General features: G+C 56.8%; 2 protein-coding genes across 2 annotated transcripts; both read right to left on the bottom strand.

The window, feature by feature from the left end:
• Nucleotides 1-159: 159 nt before the first annotated feature.
• LOC144949172 (cilia- and flagella-associated protein 337-like) lies at nt 160-17,498 on the bottom strand. The gene is made up of 18 exons (XM_078879059.1): nt 17,373-17,498; nt 16,614-16,763; nt 16,054-16,176; nt 14,538-14,703; nt 13,034-13,080; nt 12,587-12,724; nt 11,627-11,854; nt 10,709-10,900; nt 9,031-9,291; nt 8,383-8,547; nt 7,216-7,365; nt 6,838-7,022; nt 6,019-6,161; nt 4,785-4,933; nt 2,741-3,176; nt 1,996-2,078; nt 1,719-1,844; nt 160-672 (listed from the first exon to the last, which is right to left on the bottom strand). The coding sequence occupies exons 1-18, from the start codon at nt 17,457-17,459 to the stop codon at nt 463-465; spliced, it is 3,039 nt and encodes a 1,012-aa protein (XP_078735185.1). The 5' UTR covers nt 17,460-17,498; the 3' UTR covers nt 160-462.
• A 413-nt stretch (nt 17,499-17,911) lies between these two features.
• Nucleotides 17,912-22,287, bottom strand: LOC144949171 (uncharacterized). The gene is made up of 2 exons (XM_078879057.1): nt 22,111-22,287; nt 17,912-18,176 (listed from the first exon to the last, which is right to left on the bottom strand). The coding sequence occupies exons 1-2, from the start codon at nt 22,278-22,280 to the stop codon at nt 17,990-17,992; spliced, it is 357 nt and encodes a 118-aa protein (XP_078735183.1). The 5' UTR covers nt 22,281-22,287; the 3' UTR covers nt 17,912-17,989.
• Between the last annotated feature and the right edge of the window lie 4,370 nt (nt 22,288-26,657).

The following is a 26,657-nucleotide window of genomic DNA, read 5'->3' as shown; positions in this document are numbered from 1 at the left end:
CCCCCCAACGTTGCAATCTATGGCAATGGGAGCATATAAAGGTCGCCAGCCCTGACTCCAGTAGAACTTGATTTACATGTTTCTGCATAATGATTAATATTTGTAAGAACGGTCTTGCGAGAGCCCCTTGCATTGCCGACACAATATTTATTCCTGGTATATTGGTGCATGACGTGAGGAAGAGAATCCTGAGACAGTGGAGGGTGATTTTGGTTTTTTTCCCCAAGACGGAGTGGGGGAAGATGAAATGGTCCACGAGGCAGAGCGAAGGAAAGTCTGAAACTTGAGCGACTCTCCGCAAGGACATTGAACTCCACCGAGCCACCTGCAATACGGGGAAGTCTTAATTCGTGAACACACGAGATGGCAAAAATTACGACGGTGAGCAAGAAAACGACGGTGAACGGTCTGCCGCTGACTCTGGGAGGGGGGGGGGGGTTGCCCAGGCTGCCCCCCTCCCCGCTATCTACGGCTCTGCGGAGGGCCCGGCCGCACGGATGGGTTGGCCTGCTCCTGGGCGGCCACTCCCTCGGCCGCTGGGGCCTCCTGCTCCCACTCGAGGCTCTTGAGCCGCAGGGCCCGGAGCTCCCCCTCTGAGCGGCAGCTCACCCCGCGGCTCCGCATCCGCGCCGTCATGGGCAAGTCGGCCGGCAGCTGCACGGCCACCACCTCCTGCGGCCACAGAGCAACAATGAGGGGGCGGCACCACGAGCGTGCGGTCATCGTTCACGAGCATTGGGGATTTTTTTGGTTTTTTTATTTTCTTGGTTCTTTCGGTAAAGTCACGTAGAATGGAAATGATTAAATAATAAAAATAAAACATAATAAAATAATTCTCACGATGTTTCGGCCACAACGCAAGCAGCCGTCCTCAGGTGCAGAACAGGTCTGTCGAGAAGACAGAGACAGTCTGAATGACTGTCTTCACGACAGACCTGTTCTCCACCTGAGGACGGCTGCTTGCGTTGTGGCCGAAACGTCGTGAATTATTTTGTTGTATTTTTATTATTTTATCATTTCCATTCTACGTGACTTTACCGAAAGAACCAAGAAGATGAATCCCTGCAGTCACGAAAGCTTTAAATCGAGGTTTTTTTTAGTTTGTCCCTTCCCCTGCACCTCCAATTGTTTTTGTGCAGTTGGCTACGTGCGGTGCGAAAGAAGCTCTATGCAGGTACATACGATGCGGCTGTCTGGGTTTGAGCTCCAGAAGATGCTTACACTTTTTCCACCTCGCCCCGCTTCTCACTCTTGCGGAGCCATATTTAGGAACTTTCCAAAGTAGGGGGTGGGGGGAATGGGGCAAAGAATCGAACTCGAAGAATCGATCATGGGGTTCATAGTGTAACACGCTAATCCCTGCACCCCCCCCCCCACCTAAAAGCAAGGATCTGAAGAGGGAGGACCTTTAACCCTTTACCGTTCCGAGACAACTGCAAGTTGCAGGGCAGGTCCCGTTCACCGCTGAATCTCGGAAAGCGCAAGCGGGTTGGTCCCATTTTTATTTTGTACTGTACTCGCTGCAGAGGAACTCTAGCGACAAGACTGCACTGTGATAGCTGCCGCCAAACTGCCACACCCTTCCACGTGACCTTTTAATTGCGATGCCGTTCGGAATCGATTCTGTTCCCATGACGTAAACGAACCGAATCGGAATGTTAAAAAATGACGTACACGTACGTCATCGGAAAGGGGTTACTAAGGCGGTGGCTCCTCACCGGCGTGACGAGGGCTTGAAATGGGGAGCAGAGAGACTCGAAGCGAGCCGTCTTGGCGATGTTGACGGCCGAGTAGCGAGCGCGGCGCTCCTGCCGCGCCACTCCCGACAGGTTCGCGCTGCGATCCTGAGTGACGCACAACAACGACGGCGGCGGCAACGTGAACATTCAAAGCTCCCACTCCGATCCCGAGTGACGCGTAATTGGCGGCGGCGGCACGGTATGACGCGCGAGGTGGTGAGTTCGCGAGCGGGTGCGGTGCGGTCCGTGTGCGCACCGTGCCAACGCGGACCGCCGCCACGTCCCCGTTCGTGGGTTCCTCCTCGCTCTGCGGGCGCCGCTTCTGTTCCTCCAGCGGCTCTGCGAGGTCAGCACAAGCGGCGAGGGCGCCATCCGCGGTTGTTGGCAACGCAGGCACACCGACATCGCGTTCGTCACCAGCCTTCCAGCCGATAATCTACACCCCCCCCCCCCCCCCCCCCCCCCATCGTGCACTCTTGTGACATGTCCAGCCCGAGCCTACTTCCTTTCACCGAGTAGCGCTACGGTGTTTGTTCTGTCCCCTTTCTGCCACTCCTGTGCCATTGCCAGCATGCATCTCTCCATGATTCTGTGTCAATTTCACCTTTCTTTGGTTCCATTTTATTTGTTGGTGTTCGTGATTTATGGGGAGTGGTTAGCGTGGTTAACGCGCTGAGAACCCAGCGACCCGAGTTTAATTCCCACTCTCTGCCACCAATGTTGGTGACGTTCATCTGAACCGGACCTGGGCCTCGCCTAGGTCAACGCTGCCTCAATTGAGTGCCTAGCGCGGTGTGGAAACATCGCCACTGGGGAGACGAAGGCAGCTGAGCGTGGTGCTGGCCACCCGCCCACCCTCCCCCCTGCCGTGTGCTATTCCGGCCTTCACAGGTGCTACTCTCTCAGCACTTACCCCAATAGTCTAAGGCTACAAGGGGGGGGGGCAGGGGGTGGGGGGTGGGGTGGACTTTCTTTGTGATTGTGATCTGGGGCAGCTTTACCGGTCTCGCTGGGCGAGTGAGACTCCTGCGTCTTGCCCTGAGATCTCTCCTCCTGCTCCGCCACGGCCAGGCTCTCCGGGGAGGGTCCGGCGTCGTGCCCGGCGTCGCGCCCGGCGGTCTCCCGCTCTCCGCTCTCCGACGATCGAGGAGCGGATTCCCGCGGCCCCTCCGCTCGCCCGGCCTCCTGGCTGTCGTCAACGGGCGCGAGCTGCGCTCCGTACGTCGCTGGGTCCTTCAGGTCCCAGGGCCGCTGCTGCCCGAAGGTTCCCACGGGCTCGCCGAGCAGCGTCCACAGCTTGGCCGTGCGGTCGCCCGAGGCGCTCGCCACGTAGGAAGCCGAGTCGAGCCGCAGCACCTCGGCGTGCACCACGGCTTGGGTGTGCGCCAACCAGGAGCGCAGGCAGGGCGGCGACGCCTCCGCACCGCCATCGTTCTCCTGCGCCAGCCGCAGCCACTCGCTCAGAGTCCATCGCGACGCTCGTCGCGCTCGTTACACGCAGTGCTCGCCACACATGAACTGCGATACCTCCGCCGATCTCAAGGAGCATAAACCATCATCACGCGAACTCCGGTCATCCTCGCAGCAGCGGCTTTTGGCTAGCCATCGAACATAGATGGTCACCGCATCGCGCGCGCTTCTGCGGCCGTCTGGAATGCTCTTCCTTCTGATATTTAGAAGCCATTGGAGCTGTGAACTTTAAAATCTAGATTAAAAACGAATTTCTTTAGAACTGCTTCTTGTGTTTTACATTGTTCTTCCCCCGCACCTCCAATTAGCGCAGTTGGCTACGCACGGTGCAAAAGTTCTACGTACTTAACAATAAAGCGTCTCGCAGCCCTTTACACGCAGTGAGCGACTTAACCAGGTGGCCTGCGAGCGGGCAGTCGTCTGCCGGTAGGGGGCGATTGCTGCTGTGTGTGTCTTCCCAAGCGAGCACTTTGCAGATCATTTTTAGAATTTGGCCAAATGTGGACCATGACGCTGGCACACAATGGCCTTCTCGTGTTGCGTGACCTGCGGGGGGAGGTCTTTAACGTCCACTGTGAAGCAGACGGCGCTTGGTATTGCACCGCCAAATCCTCCAGCGGTCCTAACCAGGGAGCGGCCTGCCAGAAAATCAAACGGCGAACCTCCACGGCGAACGCGCCATCGCTGGAGCGTGCGACTGCCTCGTGTGACATCGCCGTGCGGGCCGTGGCTCCCATCGCAGCAACATCTCAAGTCGTCGTTCAACCACGGCAACAACGCTCGTCGGGTGTCCAGAGCACCCGCGCGTCCTCCCCAAAGTTACCGCGCCCGAGTGGCAGCGTCCGGGGCTGTGGCACGCGGTCACTTGAACAATTCTCAACGCAAAACTTAGCGCCTAAAAAGGGTGCGACGTTCCGCTTGGAACTGCATCGAGAATCAAATATTTGAATTTTAAGAACAACAAATCTGGATTGTATTCTCACTTCGTGGATCTTGCCCGCAAGATGCTTGCCAAGAGCACTTACCGCTGAACTCAAAACAATATCCATTGGTGGGTTTTAAAGGATTGTGCACGTGACGATTTTTATTTGTTTTAGCTGTGTCCAGGTAGTGGGAGGGTCTTTTGGGCCAGGTCACTACGTGGTCCAAAAACCAAAAAACGCTATTATGATGAATCGTAATTTTCACTGCAGGAAACTACCTCGGGTCACGTTCACCGTTGACTCTCGGAACGCGCATTAATTTTATTTAGAGATGCATAGCGCCGTAGTTTTTGAAGACATTGTGCTCGCCGCAGAGAACTGTAGCGACACGGCCGCACTCCACGACAGCTGGCGCCAAACTGTGTCACGCCCTCCCGCCTGGCCTTGTGGGAGCCTCGGTACCGATAAAGTTATTTTTCGTTTTTCTTCCTGTTCCGATGACGTACGTACGTACGTCATGGGAAAGCGTTTAATATGAACTTGGGGGCAGGGGGGGGGGCAATTGCTGTGGCGGTGATTATTACGACTTCAGAAAAACAACAAGGGCGAGCCCCTGAAAACATGGTGGAGGGGGGAGGGGGGGAAGCCACACCGTGCTGCAGCCGGCCCGCAGGCCATAGGTCCGCACGTCCCACGCCCGCAGGTAGCCCGCCGTGTCGCCCGTCACCAGCACGCCGTCATCGTGGCTGCTGGCCAGGCCCAGCGCCAGCTCGTCGGGCCGGGCAGCAGCGTAAAACGAGCCTGAGAGAGGGGGACAGAGAGATGGCGTGCACCGGGTGCCGGTCAGCACCCAGAACCCGAATATTTATTCAGACTGGAGGAATACGATGAGCTATAAAGGTCATTTCACGGCGGTTCAGTTGGGGCGGGTAAGAGCATTACAGCAACAAACAACACAAATATAACTAAACCATCCCCATTCCTCACCAGGCAAAGCCCACTGAGGTATGAATGTATTTTTCAGAAGCGACTCTGCCACCAATGATGGCTTAACAAAGTGGCTTGTGTAGAAATTTAGAGCAAATTATTTTTTTTTAATAATCACAAATGTGTCTAAATGGGACGGTTCATTTTCACTGAATCTGCCCCCTCCCCCCCCGCCCGCTCAGACATCCGTGCTGTCATCCCCCTACCCATGTTCAGGTCCAGGCTCAAGACCTCCCTATCCATGTGTCGCTCCCACACAGGGGGCCCCTCTCATACTCCCAGCTGGGCTTTGCTCCGCCCAGGCCACGCCCCCTTTCTAGAACCTACTAGCGGGTTCCCGGGGCTTCCCGATGGGCCCTTCTGTGACCTTTCCCCTTTAGATGTCCCCCTCTCATGTCTATTGTGCTGACGTGAGAACTGCCTTACACCGCAATTACCCTTTTCTGCATATGTATGTTGAACTTTCGTACTGTACGTAGCCAACCGCGCTAATCGGAGGTGCGAGGGGAAGGACAACAAACGAAACACAAAACGCAATTCTAAAGAAATTAGTTTTCAATGGAGATTTAAAAGTGCATAGCTCCCAGCGGCTTCCTAATATCGGACGGAAGAGTGTTCCAGACGGCCGCCGAAGCGCATCTGAAAGCGCTCCCGATGCGGCGGCGACGACCGTCTTTGTTCGACGGCCAGTGGCCAAAAGCCGCCGCTGCTGCTGCTGCGATGAGAATTCCTCTCAGCCTACGACCGACCGCCCCTTTCCCTCTCTAAGATTAAAAAAAACAACATCGCAAACTGTTTTCTGCACACGCCCGGAGACGCGGGTGTAAACTATCATGGTCCTAGTGACCCTCCTCCACCCCACTCTGCCTCGCCATCGCTGACGCGCGCCCCCCGCGTACCCAGGTGCCTCTGCTGCTGCCCGTAGAGCTGCCACCAGTGCACGCAGCCACCCTCGGAGCTCAGCAGCAGCGCCGCGTCGCGCAGGCCCGCGACCGCCGCTCGCGCCTGCAGGAAGAGCAGCCGGTCCACGGGCCTCGGCGGTCTGTGCGGACGGGACGAGAGCGGCCGTGAGGGAACGGCGTGGTCGGCAGAGACTGGGTGGGGGGTGCGGGGGGTGGGGGGGCCTAGCGTGCGTCCCCACGGTCGTTGCGGTGCAGCAGCTCCTCTCCGGCCTTGCCGAATCACTCGCCGCCGAATTCAAAAACGATTCGGAGGTTCCGCAGCCAGACTAGAACCGAACAAGCGGACCCTCGGAAGAGGCGTAAATAGCGCGCAATAAAGTCGTGGGGAAACTCCGGTTTGTTATTTTTGTGTAAAACTCCGGCACACGCGATGGTTTACCGGTCAAGCGAGATGAATCCCCGAGTTTTAGTAGGTTCTGCTCATCAGATACCCAAAACTAACACCACCACTACCTCCCCACCCACAGATCCCTTTACTGGCTCCCAATTTAATCTCGAATCAACAACAACAACTGCTGCTCGTGGCGTGTAACTATTTACACTGCGGCGATGCATTTTCAAATTTCCCCACCACTTCAAATGCCACGCAGGGGATAATCGAATCGAAGCCGCGACTTCCTGAACTGCACGCCCGGCGCGCCGCCACCGCGACAGATCGGTCGCACCGACTCGACACGCGGCCCCCCCCCCCCGCATCCTCATTCTCTACGCCGCCGTTGCGAAATGAACATCCGCGGAGGGGGGGGGGGGGGTCACCTGCTCGAGCCGTGCTCGCCCAGGCGCAGGAAGAGCTTCTGCGTCTCGGCGCTCCACACGAAGATCGCTCCGTCGTAGCTCCCTGTGGCGAGCAGGCCGAGGGCGGGCGAGTAGCTGAGAGCCAGGATGTCCTCCCTGTGCAGTTGCCCACCCTTCCAGCTGCTGTCCGCCTTCAGCGCGGTCACCTGGGTCGCGCGCACAGTCGCAGGGCGGCATCGCCCACAAACACCTCCATCGGTGAGACCGCCACCGCCGGACCACCTGGGTTCCGTCTATCGAGGTTCGCTTCTCCGTGTGTGCCACGGCTCTCACCGTCCGCATCTACGTTGGGCCGTGTGGGCCATGCTGGGCCATTCGGGGCCGTGTGCGGGCACTCACGTCCGGTTTGGAGTCGTCGTACAGCAGGATCTTGCGGTTCCAGCCCACGGTGAGCAGCTTGTGCTCGCGCAGGCACGCCACGCCCGTCACCTCGGCCGCCCCCACGGCCTGCAGCCTGAGCAGGTTGTGTCCGTTCTGCACGTTCCACACCTGCGGCGCAGCGCGAGAGGGAGGCGAACGGCGCTCGTTAACGCACGCGGAGGAGATCCAAGCCCCGGCGGGGGAACACGCGAGCTCACGCTGCGCGGATCATCCCCCTCTGGTTCCTCATCGGTGGCCAGTGCCAGCAGAGCACCTCCGCCGAGTGCCTCGGCTGTCGTAGCTGAAGCAGACCTGGAACAACAACAACAAACCCACCACGCGACACCGCCGCAGCATCGCACGGTCGTGTCTCCTCTGGCGACAGTCGCGACCGCAAGGACAAAACGTATTTAAACCACAAGCCGTATTTTATTTGACCAGGTAAGGCCCACACCGAGCAAAATAGCTCTTTTGCAGAAGCGACCTGGCCACAAATGATTGCTCAACGACGAAGTGGCGGCCTGTCACGTGACAATGTGCAGCCACATACTCTAAACGCACGTCGGAGCGGCATATCACAAAGGGTAGCTCAACGAAGTGGCTTATCATCACGTGGACATTTATAGCAACCAAACACTTTGAAAGTGTGATGTTCAATCTAAATGTGCAGGGAAATACCGGAGGACCCGGAGAAAAATCCACGCCACCACGGCGTGAGAAAACACGCAAACTTCAAATATACAGCAGCAGGCGTCAGGGTCGGGATTGAACCCACGGGCTCCTGGCAAAGTTACCATCTCGCCACTGCGGCGCCACAATAAAATAATATATAATAAACAATAAAAGTAAAGAACAAAGCGTGCAGTTTGCCTCCGCATTTCCGTCGCCTCCACGTTAAAATGTAAAATTCAAACAAAAGTTTAAATCCCCTATGACCTGGAGCCCCAGCGTGGTGGTGGTGGTGGTGGTGGCGGCGGTGGTGGTGGTGGCGATGGTGGTGGTGGGGGTGGTGGTGGCGGTGGCGGTGGTGGTGGTGGCGGTGGTGGCGGTGGTGGCGATGGTGGTGGTGGGGGTGGTGGTGGCGGTGGTGGCGGTGATGGTGGTGGTGGTGGTGGCGGTGGCGGTGGTGGTGGTGTCGACACGCACCTTGACAGTGCCGTTCCTCGCGCCCGTGAGCAGGCGCCGGCCGGAGGAGTCGAATCCGAGCGAGGTGATCTCCTCCTCGCCGTGGGCGTTGTTCAGCGCGAGCCACTTGGCCCCCGTCTCCACGTCCCACACGATCACGCACGAGTCCTCGCCGCCCGTCACCACCTGCACCACCGTCCGTCCGCATGTCCGCGGTTAAACCGGGGAAGGAGAAACGGCCTCCGCGTCGCCGCGCACCAGACGGCCGGACGACGGAGTGAAGACAGTCGCGAGAAAACTGGAAACAAGGAGCGTGAATCATCACGCCAACTCCGCTCATCCTCGCAGCAGCAGCAGCGGCTTTTGGCTGCTGGCCATCGAACAAAAACGGGCGCTTTCAGATGCGCTTTTGCGGCCGTCTGGAACGCTCTTCCTTCCGACATTAGGAAGCCACTGGAGCTATGCACCTTTCAATAATCTAGATTGAAAACTAATTTCTTTAGAACTACTTTTTGCGTTTAGTTTGTTGTTCCTTCCCCAGCACCTCCGACTAGCATGGTTGGCTACCTATGGCTCGAAAGAAGTTCAACGCACGCGCATACGTGCGTACGTTACGCTGCTCGTCATGATCAAGTTTGGTTTTCGCCAAAAGCCATCCGGACGAGCGACCTGGCGGAAGAGCGGGTTGTACGCCGCGGCCGACAGCGCCGTGGCGTGCGTGTAGATCCCGGCGCCGCGCGCCTCGGGCACCCCCAGCGGCAGCAGCGCCACGTAGTCGGCGCACGACGCCAGCACGCCGTGCAGCGGCGGCGGCAGCAGCAGCAGCGGGAAGTCGCCGTGGCGCAGCGTACGTCCGGGCTGAACGCACGGGAAGCGCACGCACAGCGTCTGCAGGCAGGCGTGCTCCTGCAGGTCCCACACCTTCACCACCTGGCAGCGCCGCCGCCACACACGGAGACAGAGAGAAGCGGCGGACGCGGGTTAAACCGGAGATTTTAATTTTTATGAAAAAAGTAGGAAAGGGCCTGACCCTTGCTGGCAATAATACGGGAGGTCCATCTTCTTGGTTCTTTCGGTAAAGTCACGTAGAAGGGAAATAATAAAATAATAAAAATAAAACTTTATCAAATGATTCTCACCACGTTTCGGCCACAACGCAAGCAGCCGCCTTCTACGTGACTTTACCGAAATAACCAAGAAGATGAATCCCTGCAGTCACGAAAGCTTTAAATCGAAATTTAATACGGTAGGTGTCAACTTAAGCGGTTGTGCTTTCGCTACGTTGTCCCCACCTGGAGAAGGACGCTCGTGTTGCGCCCGAAACGTCGTGATTTAATTTAGTTGTTTTCATTTATTTTGTTAGATTTTTAACCTACGTGGCTTTACCGAAAAAACAAAAGAGTATAGGGGTTAACTCTTTCCCGTTCTGATGAAGTACATATACGTCTTCCGTGGCCGTATGGAGTTTAATTCGGGCTCTCTGTTTTTTTTCTCCTCCACGTTTTTTTCCCCTCCACATTTAGAAGATTTGGCTGCTGTGCATTTCCACGTCATGAAAAGCCGCTTCTTTGAGCTATTTTAGTCCAAGTATAGTTTAGACGCATTTCTCCCCAGTTTCATTCCCTTACACCCGTGAAGTGGTGAGTGACGCGAAATGTCAGAATATCTATTTATACTGAGCTTCAAAGCGTTCCCTGGGACATCACCGAAGGTGCCGACTTATTGGTGTGAACACAAACACCTGTGGTTTTAAAGGCTTCTATATTCATTGTTTAATTGGGATTACGCACAGTAGCAGCAGTAGCAGCAGCATCGCTACCCCGACTGTGACACTACGGCACACTGTGTCAGCGCCTTCCTCCGCGATGCCCTTGCGCTATCAGAATTCGACAAATGCGAGTTGTACTAAATTGTCATTATGGATGATTGAGAGGGGAGGGAGAGGGAAGGGAGGAAGGCGAGGGGAGGGAGGGGAGGAGAGGGAGGGGAGGGAGGGGAGGGAGGGAAGGACAGGGATGGGAGGGGAGGAAGGGGAGGAGGGAGGAGAGGGAGGGAGGGGGAGGGGAGGAGGGAGGAGAGGGAGGGAAGGGAGGGAAGGTAGGGGAGGGAGAGGAGAGGGAGCGGAGGAGAGGGAGGGGAGGAGAGGGAGGGGAGGGAGGGAGGGGAGGAGGGAGGAAAGGTAGGGGAGGGTGGGGAGGGTGGGGAGGGGATGGAGAGGCGAGGGAGGGAGGGATGGGAGGGAAGGAGAGGGAGAGGGGAGGGAGGGGAGGGAGGAAGAGGGGAGGGAGGGAGAGGGGAGGAGAGAGAGGGGAGAGAGAGGAGAGGTAGGGGATGGGGAGTCTCTCACGGCATCTTTCCCGTAGCTGATGAGCGTGCGGCGCTCGTGCACGATGGCGAGCGCCAGCACGGGCGCGGCGTGGCCCTGCAGCCTGACGACGGCGCGCGACGTCACGTACCGGTTCCACACGTGCACCAGGCAGTCGGCGCCCGCCGCCGCCACCAGCGTCAGCTCGCGGCTGTAGTCGAAGCACTGGCAACCCTGCGCACCGCGAGACCAGAACGGTGGAGGCCGGCGACTTCGGGGTGAGCCGTCGTCAATTGTCTCCGAAGCATGAACCGTAGTCACGCCAACTCCGCTCATCCACGCAGCGGCGGCAGCAGCAGCGGCAGCAGCAGCAGCACCAGCAGCAGCAGCGGCAGCGGCAGCAGCAGTGGTAGCGGCGGCAGCGGCAGCGGCAGCAGCAGCGGCAGCACCAGCAGCAGCAGCGGCAGCGGCAGCAGCAGCGGTAGCGGCGGCAGCGGCAGCGGCGGCAGCAGCAGCGGCAACAACGGCGGCTTTTTGGCTGCTCGCCATCGAACAAAGGCGGCGGTTACTGCCATCGCGCGCTTTCAGGATGCGCTTCTGCGGCCGTCTGGAACGCTCCTCCTTCCGATATTAGGAAGCCACTGGAGCTATGCACTTTTAAATCATCGAGGTTGAAAACTCATTTCTTTATAACTGCTTGTGGTGGTGCTTGGTTTATTCCCTTTCCCCCGCACCTCCGATTAGCACGGTTGGCCACGTACGGTGCGAAAAAAGTTCCACATACATCCAGCAGTAGACAGATCACGTATGATGATGATGATGACGACGACCGAATCATGATTTTTTTGTGCTCGGTTCGCATGTTGGTGTCTTTGTCTTTCGTGGCAAGCCCCCCCCCCCCCCCAGACCTCACTCACGCCCCACACACAGTGTCTGTGTGTCCGTGGTGACCCCCCCCACCTTGCTCATGCTCCACACGTACGGCTTCCGCCACCCGGCCACGTCGCGCACCACCAGAGAGGTGCGGGCGCTCTCGCAGCATGAGAACAGCAGGCCGCCACGGTCATCCTCTCCAACCTCTCTTCCTCCTCCTCCTCCCTCGGCCACGAAGCGGAGCGCGCGCACCGGACCCTCGTGAACCCCAGGGATCACACGCAGCTTCAGCAGCCGCGCGTGGTCGCCCAGGTCCTGCAACGCGGACAGCGCGGCGCGCCGGGGTCACTCGCGGGGTCACCGCGGGGTCACCGTGGGGTCACTCGTGGGGTCACTCGCGGGGTCACCGCGGGGTAACCGCGGGGTCGGGTTCGCAGCGTGGCCCCCGCGTCGTCACCACACTCTCACCGTCGTCACCACACTCTCACCGTCGTCCACCACACTTGTGTTGCCGTGCTTCCAATGCCAAAGCATCACCCCTTTCTTGCGCGTCTTTTATCCCGGTTCGGTTTTGGGCGAAGTCAAGACCGAGAGCGGTGGTCGCGGTTCAATCGGTTCAAATTGACACCCTTCGTGGATTCGGTTCCAGTTTACCGATGGGGGGGGGGGAGAAAACCGCCGCTTTAACCGGTTCAGTTTGCACAATCGTGCCCAGGAACATGTGTCCTGGTCAGGAGCGTGTTGTTTGCGTGTGGGGAGCGGTGCGCAGTGGTTAGCGCACCGCTCTACGAACCCGGTGGCCCGAGTTCGGTTCCCGTTCGCGGCCAACATCGGTGACGAAAAACATCCGAACCGGTCTCGGGCCTCCCCTTAGGTCGACTCAGCCTTAACCGACTTACCTGACGGGGGTGTGTAAACACTGGCATTGGAGAGACAAAGGCTGCGTCCGTACGCGGCTTGGACCACCCCCAGCTCCCCACGTCGCGTGCCGTGCCGGCTACTCGTGCCCGGGCGGGGGGACATCTGTGTCTTCCGTGGCCGTGTCACCTGCATGAAGATCCGACGGACACCCTCCTCGCGGCTGAAGGGCTTCTCAAAGAGGCCCGCGTGGGGCTGCAGGATGGTGAGCAGGTTCACTGCGCCAGAGTCGTCTCCCCACAGGAGCACAGAGGGGCTGCCGGGGGCCTGGGGCCCGCGCACAAACAAAAGACAAAGACACCAACATGCGAAGCGAGCACACAACAACAATAACAATAATAGTTCAATTTGTAACGCGTGCAAATTTGCAGACGTAGTGGCCGCAACTCAGAGGCGCGGAGCCAAGCTCAAGGTCGCTCAAAAGCATGACTTTTTTGCTGATTGGCCGTGTCGGGTGGTGGAGGGTTACGACACATTTATTACTAACGCGATCTAACCCAAAAACTTTATTATGAAGAGTGTTTACGTTTGTTCATGATAACACGTGAACGGGCATTATCCACAGCGACTGCTCACCTTCTCATTGAACGAGTAATGCATGCAGGTCGGCACGTTGTTCAGGGCTGCGAAGCAAGCACGAGGCACGCGTTAGTACCGCGTCTGCGACAAACAGCACGGGAGCGTACGACGTGCGTAGCCTTGAGCGTGTCTGCGCCCCTGTAGAATTTCTTTTGCGCCGTACGGAGCCGACCGTGCTAACCGGAGGTGCGGAGGAAGGACAACAAACTAAACACACACAAAGCTGTTCTCAAGAAATGAGTTTGTCAATCGAGATGATTTAAAAGTGCATAGCTCCGGTGGCTTCCTAACATCAGAAGGAAGAGCGTTCCAGACGGCCCCAGAAGGGCATCTGTAAGCGCGCGATGCGGTGACCACCGCCTTTGCTCGATGCCTAGAAGCCAAAATCCGCTGTTGCGAGGATGACCGGAGTTTGCGTGATGGTTTATGCTCCTTGACAAGATCAGAAAGGTGACCGTGGTTCATTTGCGGCAAGCACTTTGTGTGTGACGAGTGCGACCTCCATAATGTATTCGTTCGCATCGCACATTCCACCTGGAAAATCCCCTTGAGGTGTTCAGGGTGTCGGTTGACACGTAGCTAACGCGTAACGACAAGGAAACAAACATTTACAACTAAACTATTTTATTTCCCAGGTGAGTCCCCACTGAGCTGTCAACTCTTTTTGCAGAGGTCACCTGGCCACAAGTGATAGCTCATCGAAGTGGCTGATATCATCATAATCACCATCACACGTGGGAATCTATAGTAGCAGCCAATTAATCAAATAATCTAAACGGGGCAAAACGGAAGAAAGAACCAGGAGAAAAATCCACGCCGTGACCACCACGGGGAGAGAGAAAGAACACACAGACTCCAGATGTCCGACAACAGGCGTTGTCAGGGTCCGGGATCGAACCCACGTCTTTCCTCGTACCAGGCGCGGGAGATTGCGTCTCATCGCGACCTGGTGGTGTTGTCACTCAGGAGAGCGTGACCCATAAACGCGTCGTCTCATTTGTCACGGGGCGGCCACACGGACACTCAGTGCTCGTGCTGCAGGATTGGCCCGACGATCCACGCGGATGGTGCCGTTTGTTGCTGGCCGCATAACGTCTTGCACCTCCGGACAATCGTGTTCAAGAAATTAATTGTCTCTCCGCGTCAAAAAAGTAACGGCGTTCTTTGTTTTTTACTCACTACCGGACACCGGATTTCAATGTGACCTCATATTTGACGCACACCCCCAATGTCTTCCCGCATCCGCCTCCCCAGGCCTCTGGCGCCACCTGGGGCCTCGGTATTTAAATTTTGCCAACGCCGAGCGCCGCCGGTTGGGTGCCACCGCCGGTGCTGCTTCTGCTGCTGCCGTGGGCTGGCGGTGGTGGAGGTTACCGTACGACCACCCGTGACCTACTGGACGTCCGTGACCTACTGGACGTCCGTGACCTACTGGACGTCCGTGAAATGGAGCTTCGTAGCTCATCGGCTTTGTCCAGCACGAATATTCCGGATTCCGTACCGAAAAGCTGGAACTCCTGCGTGAAGTTGGGCGTGGAAACGTCGTAGAAGCGGATGTCGCGGCTCGTCGTGCTCACGGCGATCTTGTGCACGTCGGGCAGCACCACGGCGTCCGTGCTCCACGTGCGGAAGCGCCGCTTGCCCCCGCGCGGGTCCTCCACCTCCTCCTGCCGCCGCCACCGCCGCCGCCCGTGCATCCGCTCGTTGCGCGTGCCGGGCGCCCCAGCCGACCCGCTCCGCTCGACCGATCGTCGCTCGACCGATCGCCGCTCGACCGATCGTCGCTCGACCGATCGTCGCTCGACCGATCGTCGACGGACGGTCGTCGCTCGACCGATCGTCGCTCGACCGATCGTCGCTCGACCGATCGTCGCTCGACCGATCGTCGCTCGACCGATCGACGCTCGACCGATCGTCGCTCGACCGCTCGTCGCTCGACCGATCGTCGCTCGACCGATCGTCGTTCGGTAACGACGAGAGTGAGGTCGTGGTAATCGTCAACGGGCGGTCTCCCGTTGACGACGGTTCCCATGCGCGACGTTTGTGTAAAGTTGGCGCCGCCGCAAGATCGGTTTACGACGCAGAAACCCGATTCGCGACGCGTCTTCCGACACGACTCCGAACACATTTGAACAGAGTGGGTCTGGTTTCCGGCGTGACCTGGCGTGGAGATTTTTAAACATTTTACACGTTGTGAATTGTATCGCTAACCCTTTCCCATTCCGATGACGCACGTTATCGGAATGGAATCAGAAGGAAAAAAATAAAATAACTTTATCGGTACGTCTTTCGACTTGAAGACGTACCGAGGCTCCCACGTGGGTGTGCGGGAGGGCGTGTGGCACACGATGAAACAATAATAGGTTTAACCCTTTGTCGCAATAAAACAGGACGTGTTGAGATGTTCAAACACCAAATAGAAACCTTTTGCAAGGAATCAAGTTCGCATTAACCACACGTACTTGTGATGAACATGCGAACAAACATGCTCTGATCATTTAATATACGCATTGTAGCACAGCTATCGTAGAGCGGGGTCGTGTCGCGACGGTTCTCTGCAGGGAGTGCGATGCCTTTAAAAACAACGGCGCGATGCGTCTCTAAATAAAATTGACTCGCGCGTTCCGAGATCCAGCGGGGTGAACGGGACACCCACCCTGCAACTTGCAGGCACCTCGCGACGGGAAAGGGGTGAATATCATCATGAGTATCGCGTGTCGAATTCATCCCAGCGACGAGCAGCGGCAGGAGGGAGTGAGGGAGCAGCAGGAGGGAGGGAGGGAGCAGGAGGGAGGGAGCAGCAAGAGGGAGGGAGGGAGCAACAGGAGGGAGGGAGCAACAGGAGGGATTGAGGGAGCAGGAGGGAGGGAGGGAGCAGCAGGAGGGAGGGAGGGAGCAACAGGAGGGAGGGAGCAACAGGAGGGAGCAGCAGGAGTGAGGGAGCAGCAGGAGGGAGGGAGCAGCAGGAGGGAGTGAGGGAGCCGGAGGGATGGATGGAGGGAGGGAGGGCTCCTCACCTGGAAGGAGCGCTGCAGGCGGAGGTGGCGGTCCCACACGGTCAGGACGCCCTCCTTGCTCACGGACACGAAGCGCAGCGGCGCCGGCGAGTCGAGCGCCAGCAGCCGCGTGCACACCTCTTGCTGCGTCGTCGCACGGCCACAGAGACAGAGACCCCCCCCGTCAGTGACGTGGGGTCAATGGCTGGGGAGGCAATGGCTCGTGTCAGAGCCAGATTTACACACTGAGGGGGCGTGGCCTCACCGAGGGGGCGTGTCCTCACTGAGGGGGGCGTGTTAGACACGTCCCCCTCAGTGAGGCAGATGTGATAGCTGCCTCCCCTGGTGCTTTTTCATTGCAGTTTCATTACGAGACCAGCGAGCAGGGGAGGGGAAAGGGGCGGGGGAGGGAGGAGGGGGGAGGGAGGAGGGGGGAGGAACGGGCAAACGAGGAGGGAGGAGTAGAGGGGCAGGGGGGAGGAGGAGGGAGGAGGGGGGGAAGGAGGGACAAGAGGGAGAGGGAAAGAGGAGGGAGGAGAAGGGAGGGGGGAGGAGAAGGGAGGGGGGGAGGAGGCGCGCACCTTGTTGTGGGTGCAGTGGCGGATGACGAGCGCGAGGGGCGGGAATGGCGCCTCGTGTCGCGCGCGCGCAAAGTCGCGCTCGCGGTACTGCATGAGCATGTAGGCGCAGAAGTCTCCCCAGTCCACGTAGCCGTCGCCCGACGTGTCCACCTGCACGCCCGGCGCACGAGGTCACACGGAGCCCCCCCAGCCGAGACCCCCCCCCCCCCACCCACCCAGGCCCCCCCCGTGTCGCCTCTTAGGGGCCGTCCATAAATGACGTCACGCGATTTTGGACGATTTTTTACCCCCCCCCCCCCCGTCGTCACACGGCGTCACGAAAAGTCAGACCCCCCCCCCCTCAAATATGACGTCACGAAGCTTTGCCCCCCCCCCCCCAAAATAAAACATGCTTCAAATCGATTTAAACTATTGTCATTGTAGTGCGTATTTAATGTGGCGCTGCACTCTGATATTGTAGGAGAAAACATTTATTTAAAAGTATTTCATTAAGTAGAACGTGTCGTCTATGTTTATTTTGATGTGACGTCACATTTACCCCCCCCCCTCGTCACACATCGTTACAAATGTCTGACCCCTCCCCCCCCTAGGTGCGTGACGTCATTTATGGACGGCCCCACAGCCGAGTCGCTTCCGAACAAAAGCTACCACAGCTCCAGTGGGCCTTGCTCGGTAAAATAAGTATTTAAAAAAAATAGTTTAAGAGGTGGCGTGGTAGAAGAGGGGGTGGGTGTGGAAGGGAGCGCGTCTGTCGCCCACCTTGTCGAAGAGCCCGTCCATCTGCTCGCCCCACCGGTCGGAGCCGAGCAGTTCCCGCAGGCTCTGGCGGAACTCGGCGCGGTTCATGGCACCGGCGGGTCGCGAGGACGCCCGCCGCCTGCGCCGCTCCCTTCCCTGTGGGGGACGACGACGATGTCGCGATGTCGTTATTCGTCACGGTCACGGTTATGGTGTGAAACATTTTTGTAAAAAAAATTAACAATTTTTTTTTAAACAAAAATTCTACGACGAATCGTCAAATTTTTGTTCACAAAAATGTTAGGCCAAGTACTGAGCTCCAACACAAATGATGCGCGTCGTAAGACCCTCCACCACACGACGTGCGCAAGCAAGTTTAACGCGACAATTAACATTGACCCAGCTCGCCGGCACGTTCGAGAACATTTCTCGCGATGAAATTCAGAGGTTAGCCATGGGACGTTCAGCAACTGCGCCAAAGCATTTTCTGGGCAAAATCCAGGAAATGCAAAATCCAGCGCAGATGCGGCCACATCATTTACACAGCCGAACCCAAAATCAATTACGCATCGAAATACTGCCCGCGACTCGTCGAGGCTTTCCTGGGTGAACAAGCGTAACAACAAGAAGAAGAATAATTAAGCCCTGGCGGAAACTCGACTTCCCTGTGTCCCCGTTGAGGCGCCTTCTGCCTCCGCCGCGTCGTCATCATCCTCGTCCTCCGAGTGGCGTGACGAGCGGTGGCTGGAAAAGGTGGCCTGCAGCTGCTGCAGATCCGACAGGCGGATTTGCTCCTCCAGGCGGCCGCTCTGCTCGTGGTCGAAACTTAAGGGGCACGGCGGACGGGCGAGGACAAGGAAGCGAAGTCGGTTCGATTATACATATATATGTACCACGCAGTGCCCCGTGGCTCTCAACACATTCCTGCGGAGGGAGCTGGTAGGAACGTTGGGTTGCTCGGTCAATGGCCAGGGTCAACGGCGGCGTGGTGTATTCCGCAAATATGCCCGACTGTGAGGGCGGGCACAAGCCGGCGTGAGTAGATTAAATGTTGAGTTTTATAAGGGCACCACGGGGTGACCAGCCCCTCCCCACCCAGCCCCACCCCTCCCACCCCCCCTCCCCACCCAGCCCCACCCTCCCCACCAGTCCCTCCCCACCCAGCCCCTCTCCACCCTCCCCACCCAGCCCCTCCCCACCCTCCCCTCCCCACCCAGCACCACCCTCCCCACCCACCCCCTCCCCTCCCTCCCCTCCCCATCCAGCCCCTCCCTCCCCACCCAGCCCCTCCCTGCACAACGGACGGACACAATAATCCCCTGTGGGCTGGTGTAACCAGGAGGTTCCTACCAGTACAATATTACACAGGTGATGCCACGAAGTGCCCTGTGGTTCTCACAATGTTGCACCGGTGATGCCACACAGCAGTAAGGTGACATCTAGAGGTGACTGCCTGGCACCCAGCAAGAGGGGCTACGGCAGAGGTCGCAAACGGGTTTTGATTCCTTACCCGTACCCGTACCCGGCCGCACCAGGGTCGCAAATGGGTACCCGATACCCGTACCCTACCCGATACCCGGCTACCCGTACCCGGCCGGGTATCGGGTAGGGTACGTGTATTGGGTACCCGATTGCGACCTCTGGGATGAAGCCATGTTGCAGGCGCGGGTGGGTTGATTCTAGGAACTTGAATTGTGAGAAGAGACAAGACGTTTGGAAATGAGTGACAAACGGTGACTCACCAGTGACTCACGGCCTACCCGTACCCGTACCCGGCCGCACTAGGGTCGCAAACGGGTACCCGTACCCGGCCGGGTACGGGTAGCCGGGTATCGGGTAGGGTACGGGTATCGGGTACCCGATTGCGACATCTGGGCTACGGGGGCGATGGCTTTTTCCTTCGTGTCTCTTGGCACCAGTTGCTAAAGCACGCGTGTCCACTTGCAGCAGCAGCATCGCGTTTCTCCCATTAGCCCGACTCTGTCTCTCGTCTTACCAAAACAGCAGCATCATTACCGCCATTCACTGCCGTTGCCAAAATTCGAGATCACATACCCCACATCAAATATTTACGCCACAAACGGTACAACGCTCTTATAGCTCTTCCGTCACTGTTCCCGTGAGCCTTTCTCGTTGATTCCTCTACTCATGTTTCAGAAATCGGCTCTACCGGACTGGTCGTGTCGATTTTTTTCTCCGGTTTTCCCCTCCTCCACATTGAGAAACAGGCGTCTAGATTAGTTAGAATATTTTTTTTCTGCTATCAATTTCCACGTGATAATCCACTTTGTTGAGCTATCGTTTGTGGCAAGATCGCTTCTGAAAAAAAATAAGCTTTTAGCTCAGTGGGCCTTTCCTGGTAAGATCAAAAAAACATTTAATTTTATTTGTATATATTTCTAAGTTATTCGCTTACCGGTCCTATACTTTGCACTCCTGTTTTTGTAACGATTGTTGTCGTAACGTTCTGACCCCGTGCCCCTACTGGACATCTGTGCAAAATAATAAAAAAATATCTTTATAGCTCATCGGATTCCCCCTGCAGTCTTCCAAATCCCCCCCCCACCCGGTCAATCGGAACAGGGCTCTGCCTACAACCCTGGCTCACCACCCCCCACGTGAGTTGACACAGCGAGTAAAAAGCGACTGTACCTCAAGGGGTTTGACCGTACACACGTGGGGTAGGGGGTGGGGGGACGCGTGCGTCAAGCTGGCAACGTGGACATCATACGGGGCTTCGAGTTGTACTCAGTGGGAGACGCTAAGAGGATATAACACAGAACGGAGAGGAGGAGGGGGGGAAGTAGCACTTGACAGAGGAGAGAGTCACAGACAGAAGCGGAGGACGATCTTGAGCTTGCACTTGACCGGTTGAATGGGGTGAGAGAAAAAATGGAGGGCAGCATAGAAGAAGGAGCGACCCCCCCCCCCCCCCGTGCCTCCCAATGATCTTGTTTGGGTGCTTCAGCAGAAGGTCGAGGCTGCTGGAGTGAAGGGCACGTGGAGTGGCGGAGAGTGACTGCTCGTATCGCCAGGGTGGCGCAGTGGTAACACTTGTAGCCTGCAGCCAGAAGGCCCTGAGCTCGATTTCCCCACTCGGGCTCACAGTTCTGCATGGTTTTCTCCCACTTATAAATACATACAATACACCTGTACACCATACCTGTGCATATTATCTGTGCATACTACTCTATCTGTGTATCCCGTGCAATGTGATCGCCGTTGACCACAACATCCCCAATGCCCAAGAATCACCTGCACGTGACACCGATTGAGACAAAGATCCCCCGTGTAGCCTTGACAGACTGTCGGGGCAAGTGCTGTTAGCGAGTTAGCACCTTTGAAGGCCGGCGCGGCACACGAGGAGGTGGGTGGCCAGCACCACGCCCAGCCGCCTTTGTATCCCCAGTGGCGATGTTTTTACACACCGCACCAGGTAATCATTTGAGGCTGAGTCGACCTATGGGAGGCCCAGAACCGATTCGGATAATCGTCACTGGGTGTTGGTGGCAGTGAACGGGAACCGAACTCGGCTCGCCGGGTTCGTAGCGCCGCGCGCTAACCGCTGCACCACCGCTCCCCTATTGCGACAAAGACAAAGATCCCCCGTATAGCCCGAACAGACGGTTGGGGCAAGTGCTGTTAGCGACCATACACAACAACAGTAGCAGCAGCAGCAACGTCGCCCTGCGAATGCTTGTCAGGACCCTCCCGAGAAAGAGTCGTGACGCTGTCCTGGGTGAACAAACGTGGTAGCTATAATCATATAATAATAATAATAATTTCTCCTCGAGCAGCGCTCTTCACTCATCTTCACAGGAGAGGGGCCACGATCGCCGACAAGAAGACACCGTCAAGTGTCGAGGGCCCGCCACACATCTGAAATCATTGGGGCTTTGACAGCCATGATCGATGGGGGGGGGGGGGTTGTTTCCTACTTGTTGTGTATTGTCGGTGGGGCCCGCACGCGCCAGGGGCCGCACTGAAGACCACCCAGAGGCCGTCAGGGGCACCCCGCGGCGGCCTTGCGATGAAGAACACCGTGGACTTTGATATTTGCTCAAGAAGCATTGAGTGGGGTGTGGGTGGGTGGGGTGTGGATGGGTGGGTTTGTGGGTGGGGTGTGGATGGGTGGGTTTGTGGGTGGGGTGTGGATGGGTGAGTGGGTGAGTGGGGTGTGGATGGGTGGGTTTGTGGGTGGGGTGTGGATGGGTGAGTGGGTAGGGTGTGAATGGGTGGGTGAGTGGGGTGTGGGTGAACGTGGTGTAGGTGGGTGAGTGGGGTGTGGGTGGGTGGGTGGGTGAGTGGGGTGTGGATGGGTGGGTTTGTGGGTGGGGTGTGGGTGGGTGGGTGGGTAGGGTGTGAATGGGTGGGTGAGTGGGGTGTGGGTGGGTGGGTGGGTGAGTGGGGTGTGGATGGGTGGGTTTGTGGGTGGGGTGTGGGTGGGTGGGTGGGTAGGGTGTGAATGGGTGGGTGAGTGGGGTGTGGGTGAACGTGGTGTGGGTGGGTGAGTGGGGTGTGGGTGGGTGAGTGAACGTGGTGTGGGTGGGTGGGTGGGTGAGTGAGTGGGGGTGTGGGTGGGTGGGTAGGGTCTGGGTGGGTGAGTGAACGTGGTGTGGGTGGGTGGGTGAGCGCGGGGTGGGTGGGTGGGTCGGGTCTGGGTGGTTGGGGTGTGGGTGGGTAGGGTGTGGGTGGGTGGTTGAGTGGGGTGTGGATGGGTGAACGTGGTGTGGGTGGGTGAGCCGTGGCTGCCACTCACCCCGTGGGCCGAGAGTCACTCTCGCTGGTGGATGCCTGCGGGTCCCTGTCACGCCGGGACGGCGCGGGGTCGTGCCCAGGGCCCCGTCGCTGTGAGACGGAGCCCGTGGCCCCAGAGGCGGCTCCCCGCTCGGCCGTGTCGCTCTCGCGATGGCCTCCGACATAAACCATGGCCCCCCCTCCCCTCCAGCCCCCCTGGACTCACACGGGGGCTGCTCGCCGTGAGTGTGGTGGTGCCACGACCGCCGCACGCAGCTGTGTTGTAACTTTTTTTTTTAAATTGTTTTACGGTCTTGCCCACGATGTCCAAATATGGGGGGGGGGGGGGTGTTGAGAGGAGAGGTAAAATGATGACAGCAGTCGATATTGATGCGGGGACCTCTTTGCGAGCGCGGTAGATGACCGCTCCCTAGTTGTGTTGTTGCAAAAGGAATGCGATCAAGGGCTCAATTAACTGCGGTTGTTGTACCAAGCAGCAGCAGCAACGACAACAACGACAACAACAAACAACAACGCCACGTGCTCGACTCGCACGAGCGAGCGAACGGGCGTGCGGGTGGCCAGCGCCACGCTCCGTCTCACGCTCTCAAAATCCTTCTTCTCCCACCAGTCCTCCTCCTTGTTGTTGTTGTCTATAAGTTGCGTTGGGGGGGCTGTATTCTCTCTCTCGCTCTCTCGTCGGCTCAACAGCCACTCGGTAAACGCAACTCGGTGTACGCGCGCGCGTGTGTGAGTGTGTGTGGAGGAGGCTCATAGGTGCTGCTCGCTAACGGCACTTGCCCCAACAGCCTGTTACAGGCTACACGGAGGATCTTTGTCTTTGTGCTGCTCGCTAACGGCACTTGCCCCAACAGCCTGTCACAGGCTACACGGGGGATCTTTGTCTTTGTGGAGCTCGATAACAGCACTTGCCTCAACAGCCTGTTACAGGCTACACGGGGGATCTTTGTCTTTGTGCTACTCGATAGCAGCACTTGCCCCAAAAGCCTGTTACAGGCTACACGGGGGATCTTTGTCTTTGTGGTGCTCGATAACAGCACTTGCTCCAACAGCCTGTTACAGGCTACACGGGGGATCTTTGTCTTTGTGCTACTCGCTAACAGCACTTGCCCCAACAGCTGTTACAGGCTACACGGGGGATCTTTGTATTTGTGCTACTCGCGAATGGCACTTGCCCCAACAGCCTGTTACAGGCTACACGGGGGATCTTTGTCTTTGTGCTACTCGCGAATGGCACTTGCCCCAACAGCCTGTCACAGGCTACACGGGGGATCTTTGTCTTTGTGCTACTCGCTAACGGCACTTGCCCCAACAGCCTGTCACAGGCTACACGGGGGATCTTTGTCTTTGTGCTACTCGCTAACGGCACTTGCCCCAACAGCCTGTTACAGGCTACACGGGGGATCTTTGTCTTTGGAGTATTGCTAAGAGAATTTTCTTGAGAGGGTCATGGTCACGAGACCACTTCACAGCTTCTCAGCATCACCCCACCACCACCCCCGCATTCGGAAACCACTGCAGCCAGTCGCGTGACCAGCGTGAAGTATGGTCACCAGTAGGGTGACCAGCGTGGTGAAGTATGGTTACCAGTAGGGTGACCAGCGTGGTGAAGTATGGTTACCAGTATGATGACCAGCGTGGTGAAGTATGGTTACCAGTAGGGTGACCAGCGTGGTGAAGTATGGTCACGTGTAGTGTAACCAGCGTGGTGAAGTATGGTTACCAGTAGGGTGACCAGCGTGGTGAAGTATGGTCACCAGTAGTGTAACCAGCGTGGTGAAGTATGGTTACCAGTAGGGTGACCAGCGTGGTGAAGTATGGTCACCAGTAGTGTAACCAGCGTGGTGAAGTATGGTTACCAGTAGGGTGACCAGCGTGGTGAAGTATGGTTACCAGTAGCGTGACCAGCGTGGTGAAGTCTGGTTACCATTAGATGACCAGCGTGGTGAAGTATGGTTACCAGTAGTGTAACCAGCGTGGTGAAGTATGGTTACCAGTAGCGTGACCAGCGTGGTGAAGTATGGTTACCAGTAGTGTAACCAGCGTGGTGAAGTATGGTTACCAGTAGTGTGACCAGCGTGGTGAAGTATGGTTACCAGTAGTGTAACCAGCTTGGTGAAGTATGGTTACCATTAGGGTGACCAGCGTGGTGAAGTATGGTTACCATTAGATGACCAGCGTGATGAAGTATGGTTACATTAATTGTAATGAAGTCTATTCGGTGGACTAAGTTAATAATGTCACGCAACTGTGATATGGTTCGGTATCTTGTCCATCCTGTGTGTAGGCAGTGACGCACCCAACGCCACCTCTGCATAGGCCCCCCATGGGCGGTTAGCCCCACCCAGAGGTCGCAAACGGGTTTTGATTCCTTACCCGTACCCGGCCGCACCAGGGTCGCAAATGGGTACCCGTACCCGGCCGGGTACAGGTAGCCGTTCCCTACCCGTACCCTACCCGAAATGAGTGACAAACGGCTACTCACCAGTGACTCACGGCCTACCCGTACCCGGCCGGGTACGGGTAGGCCGGGTATCGTGTAGGGTACGGGTATCGGGTACCCGGTTACGACCTCTGGCCCCACCACGACTGCACAATCATCCACTGCTGGATGAAGGCCTCCCCAATGAAGCCTCCGCCACCTCTCACCATTCCGCGATGTACTAATACTTATATTATTTTATTATATTATTATATGATTTTATTTTAATATATTATTTTATTTTTATTTTACTTTTATTAATTTTTATTTTATTTTTTTACCTACGTGACTTTTACCGAAAAAACCCAAGAATACCAATAACAATCCACCTAGCCACCGGCAAGGCGCATGAATTCATATCGAATCGCTCCACCTCCCCGGCGGACGTGCTGCTTTGCCGTTGAACGTCGGCACGCACAGCCGACTCGCATGTGTGTCTGCTACTCTCTCCGGGCGTGATCACAGACGCGACTCTCAACTCGAGTTACCGGGTTACCTGCACGCGATACAATGTCTACAACACTCACACCGCACACACACACACGTCGCAATAACAGCCGCCCCGTGCCGCCGTTGTGTTTGGTCTCCATTCAGCTAAACACACACACCACACCACACTCCCCCCTCCTCCCCCTACTCCAAACGCCACCACGACGCAGACAACAGCACACGCGATGTTTTCGCGACATTGCTCCGCTGTTTGTCAGCACTGGCGGGCGTTGTAGATCACTGATGGGTGCGTGAGTTTGTTTCGGTGCCTGGGTCTCACCTAGGTAGGCTCAGCCTCAAAATCTGTACTATGGTGCGGTGTGTAAACGTCGTCACTGGGGAGACAAAGGCGGCCGGGCGTGGTGCTGGCCACCCAGCCCCTCGTGTGCCGTGCCGGCCTTCGTAGGTTTTGCTACTCGCTAACAGCACTTGCCCCAACACTCTGTTCAGGCTACACGGGGGATCTTTGTCTTCATTTTGTTGTTGTATTAGGGATGTTAACCGGTAACCCTATTTCAAGGTTAATAACCGGTTGCGAAAGTCAGCAGTAGCCAATCGTTGCCAGCGACGTGCGAGTCACGAACACACTGATTGATTCAAGCGGCACGACGACGTGATGTTTATCGATTTAGAACGTAAAGGTGCAGCCCTGCAATGTCTCTCTCACGCCACTGTTGGTGGAAGAGCCTCCACGAGAGGGAGCTCCAATGCGGTATTTGGTCTACTCTTCCCCGATGGTCAGGGAAGCGGTGGTCGTACCCACGCTTTACCCCACCACGTACTAAACATTTACATATTTGCGGAACAATTGGTAACCGGTTTCTTTTTACCGGTTTTTTATGCGGTTACCGGTAATACAACAGCAACAACAACAATCAAACCAGATCGTAACCACCTTCATTTGTGTCGATCTACATCGATAGGTGGAAGAGCGGTGGCGCAGTGGTTAGCGCACAATGCTATGAACCCGGCGACCTGAGTTTGATTTCCCGGCACGGCTACCGTCAGTGGCGAGTCATTTCCAATTCCGTCCTGAGCCCTCACCCACCCACCACCCACGCGCACTGACCAGCCTGGTGAAGTATGGTCAAACATCCCCCCACGACTGACACTGAGCGGGGGAGGGCCTCCATCCAGCAGTGGATAACTCACGGCTGATGGTAACGGGGACACGATCGCCGCGTGCATCTCGTTTGAGCTGGCACACCATGAGCTACACCACCCATAGTGGGCTCAGCCTGCGTGTCTCTTAGCTCACGGCTCCCCCCAAATATATAACACCTGTCAACAAAAAAAAACATTTTTTTATGGCCTGGACTTTTGCCTCCGAAACGTCGTTATTTTTATTATTTTATTTTATTAATTTTAATTTCATTTTTTACCTACGTGACTTTACCGAACGAACTAAGAGTATGAATCCTTGCAGTCACGAAAGCTTCAAATCTATAATTAATTTCAGGGTGCTGATTCCAAATCTGATCTCAGATTTGCTCTATCACATCTCATTTTTATGCTATCGGCATACCCAATTTTCATTGATTTTACCCGAAATTAACTCTGTCACTTATGATTGCAAG

This window comes from Lampetra fluviatilis, chromosome 53 (genome assembly GCF_964198595.1).
Source record: "Lampetra fluviatilis chromosome 53, kcLamFluv1.1, whole genome shotgun sequence".
In the NCBI taxonomy this organism is placed as follows: domain Eukaryota; kingdom Metazoa; phylum Chordata; class Hyperoartia; order Petromyzontiformes; family Petromyzontidae; genus Lampetra; species Lampetra fluviatilis.
Note: the sequence above shows the minus strand (reverse complement) of the source record. Positions and strands in the feature narration are given on the sequence as shown.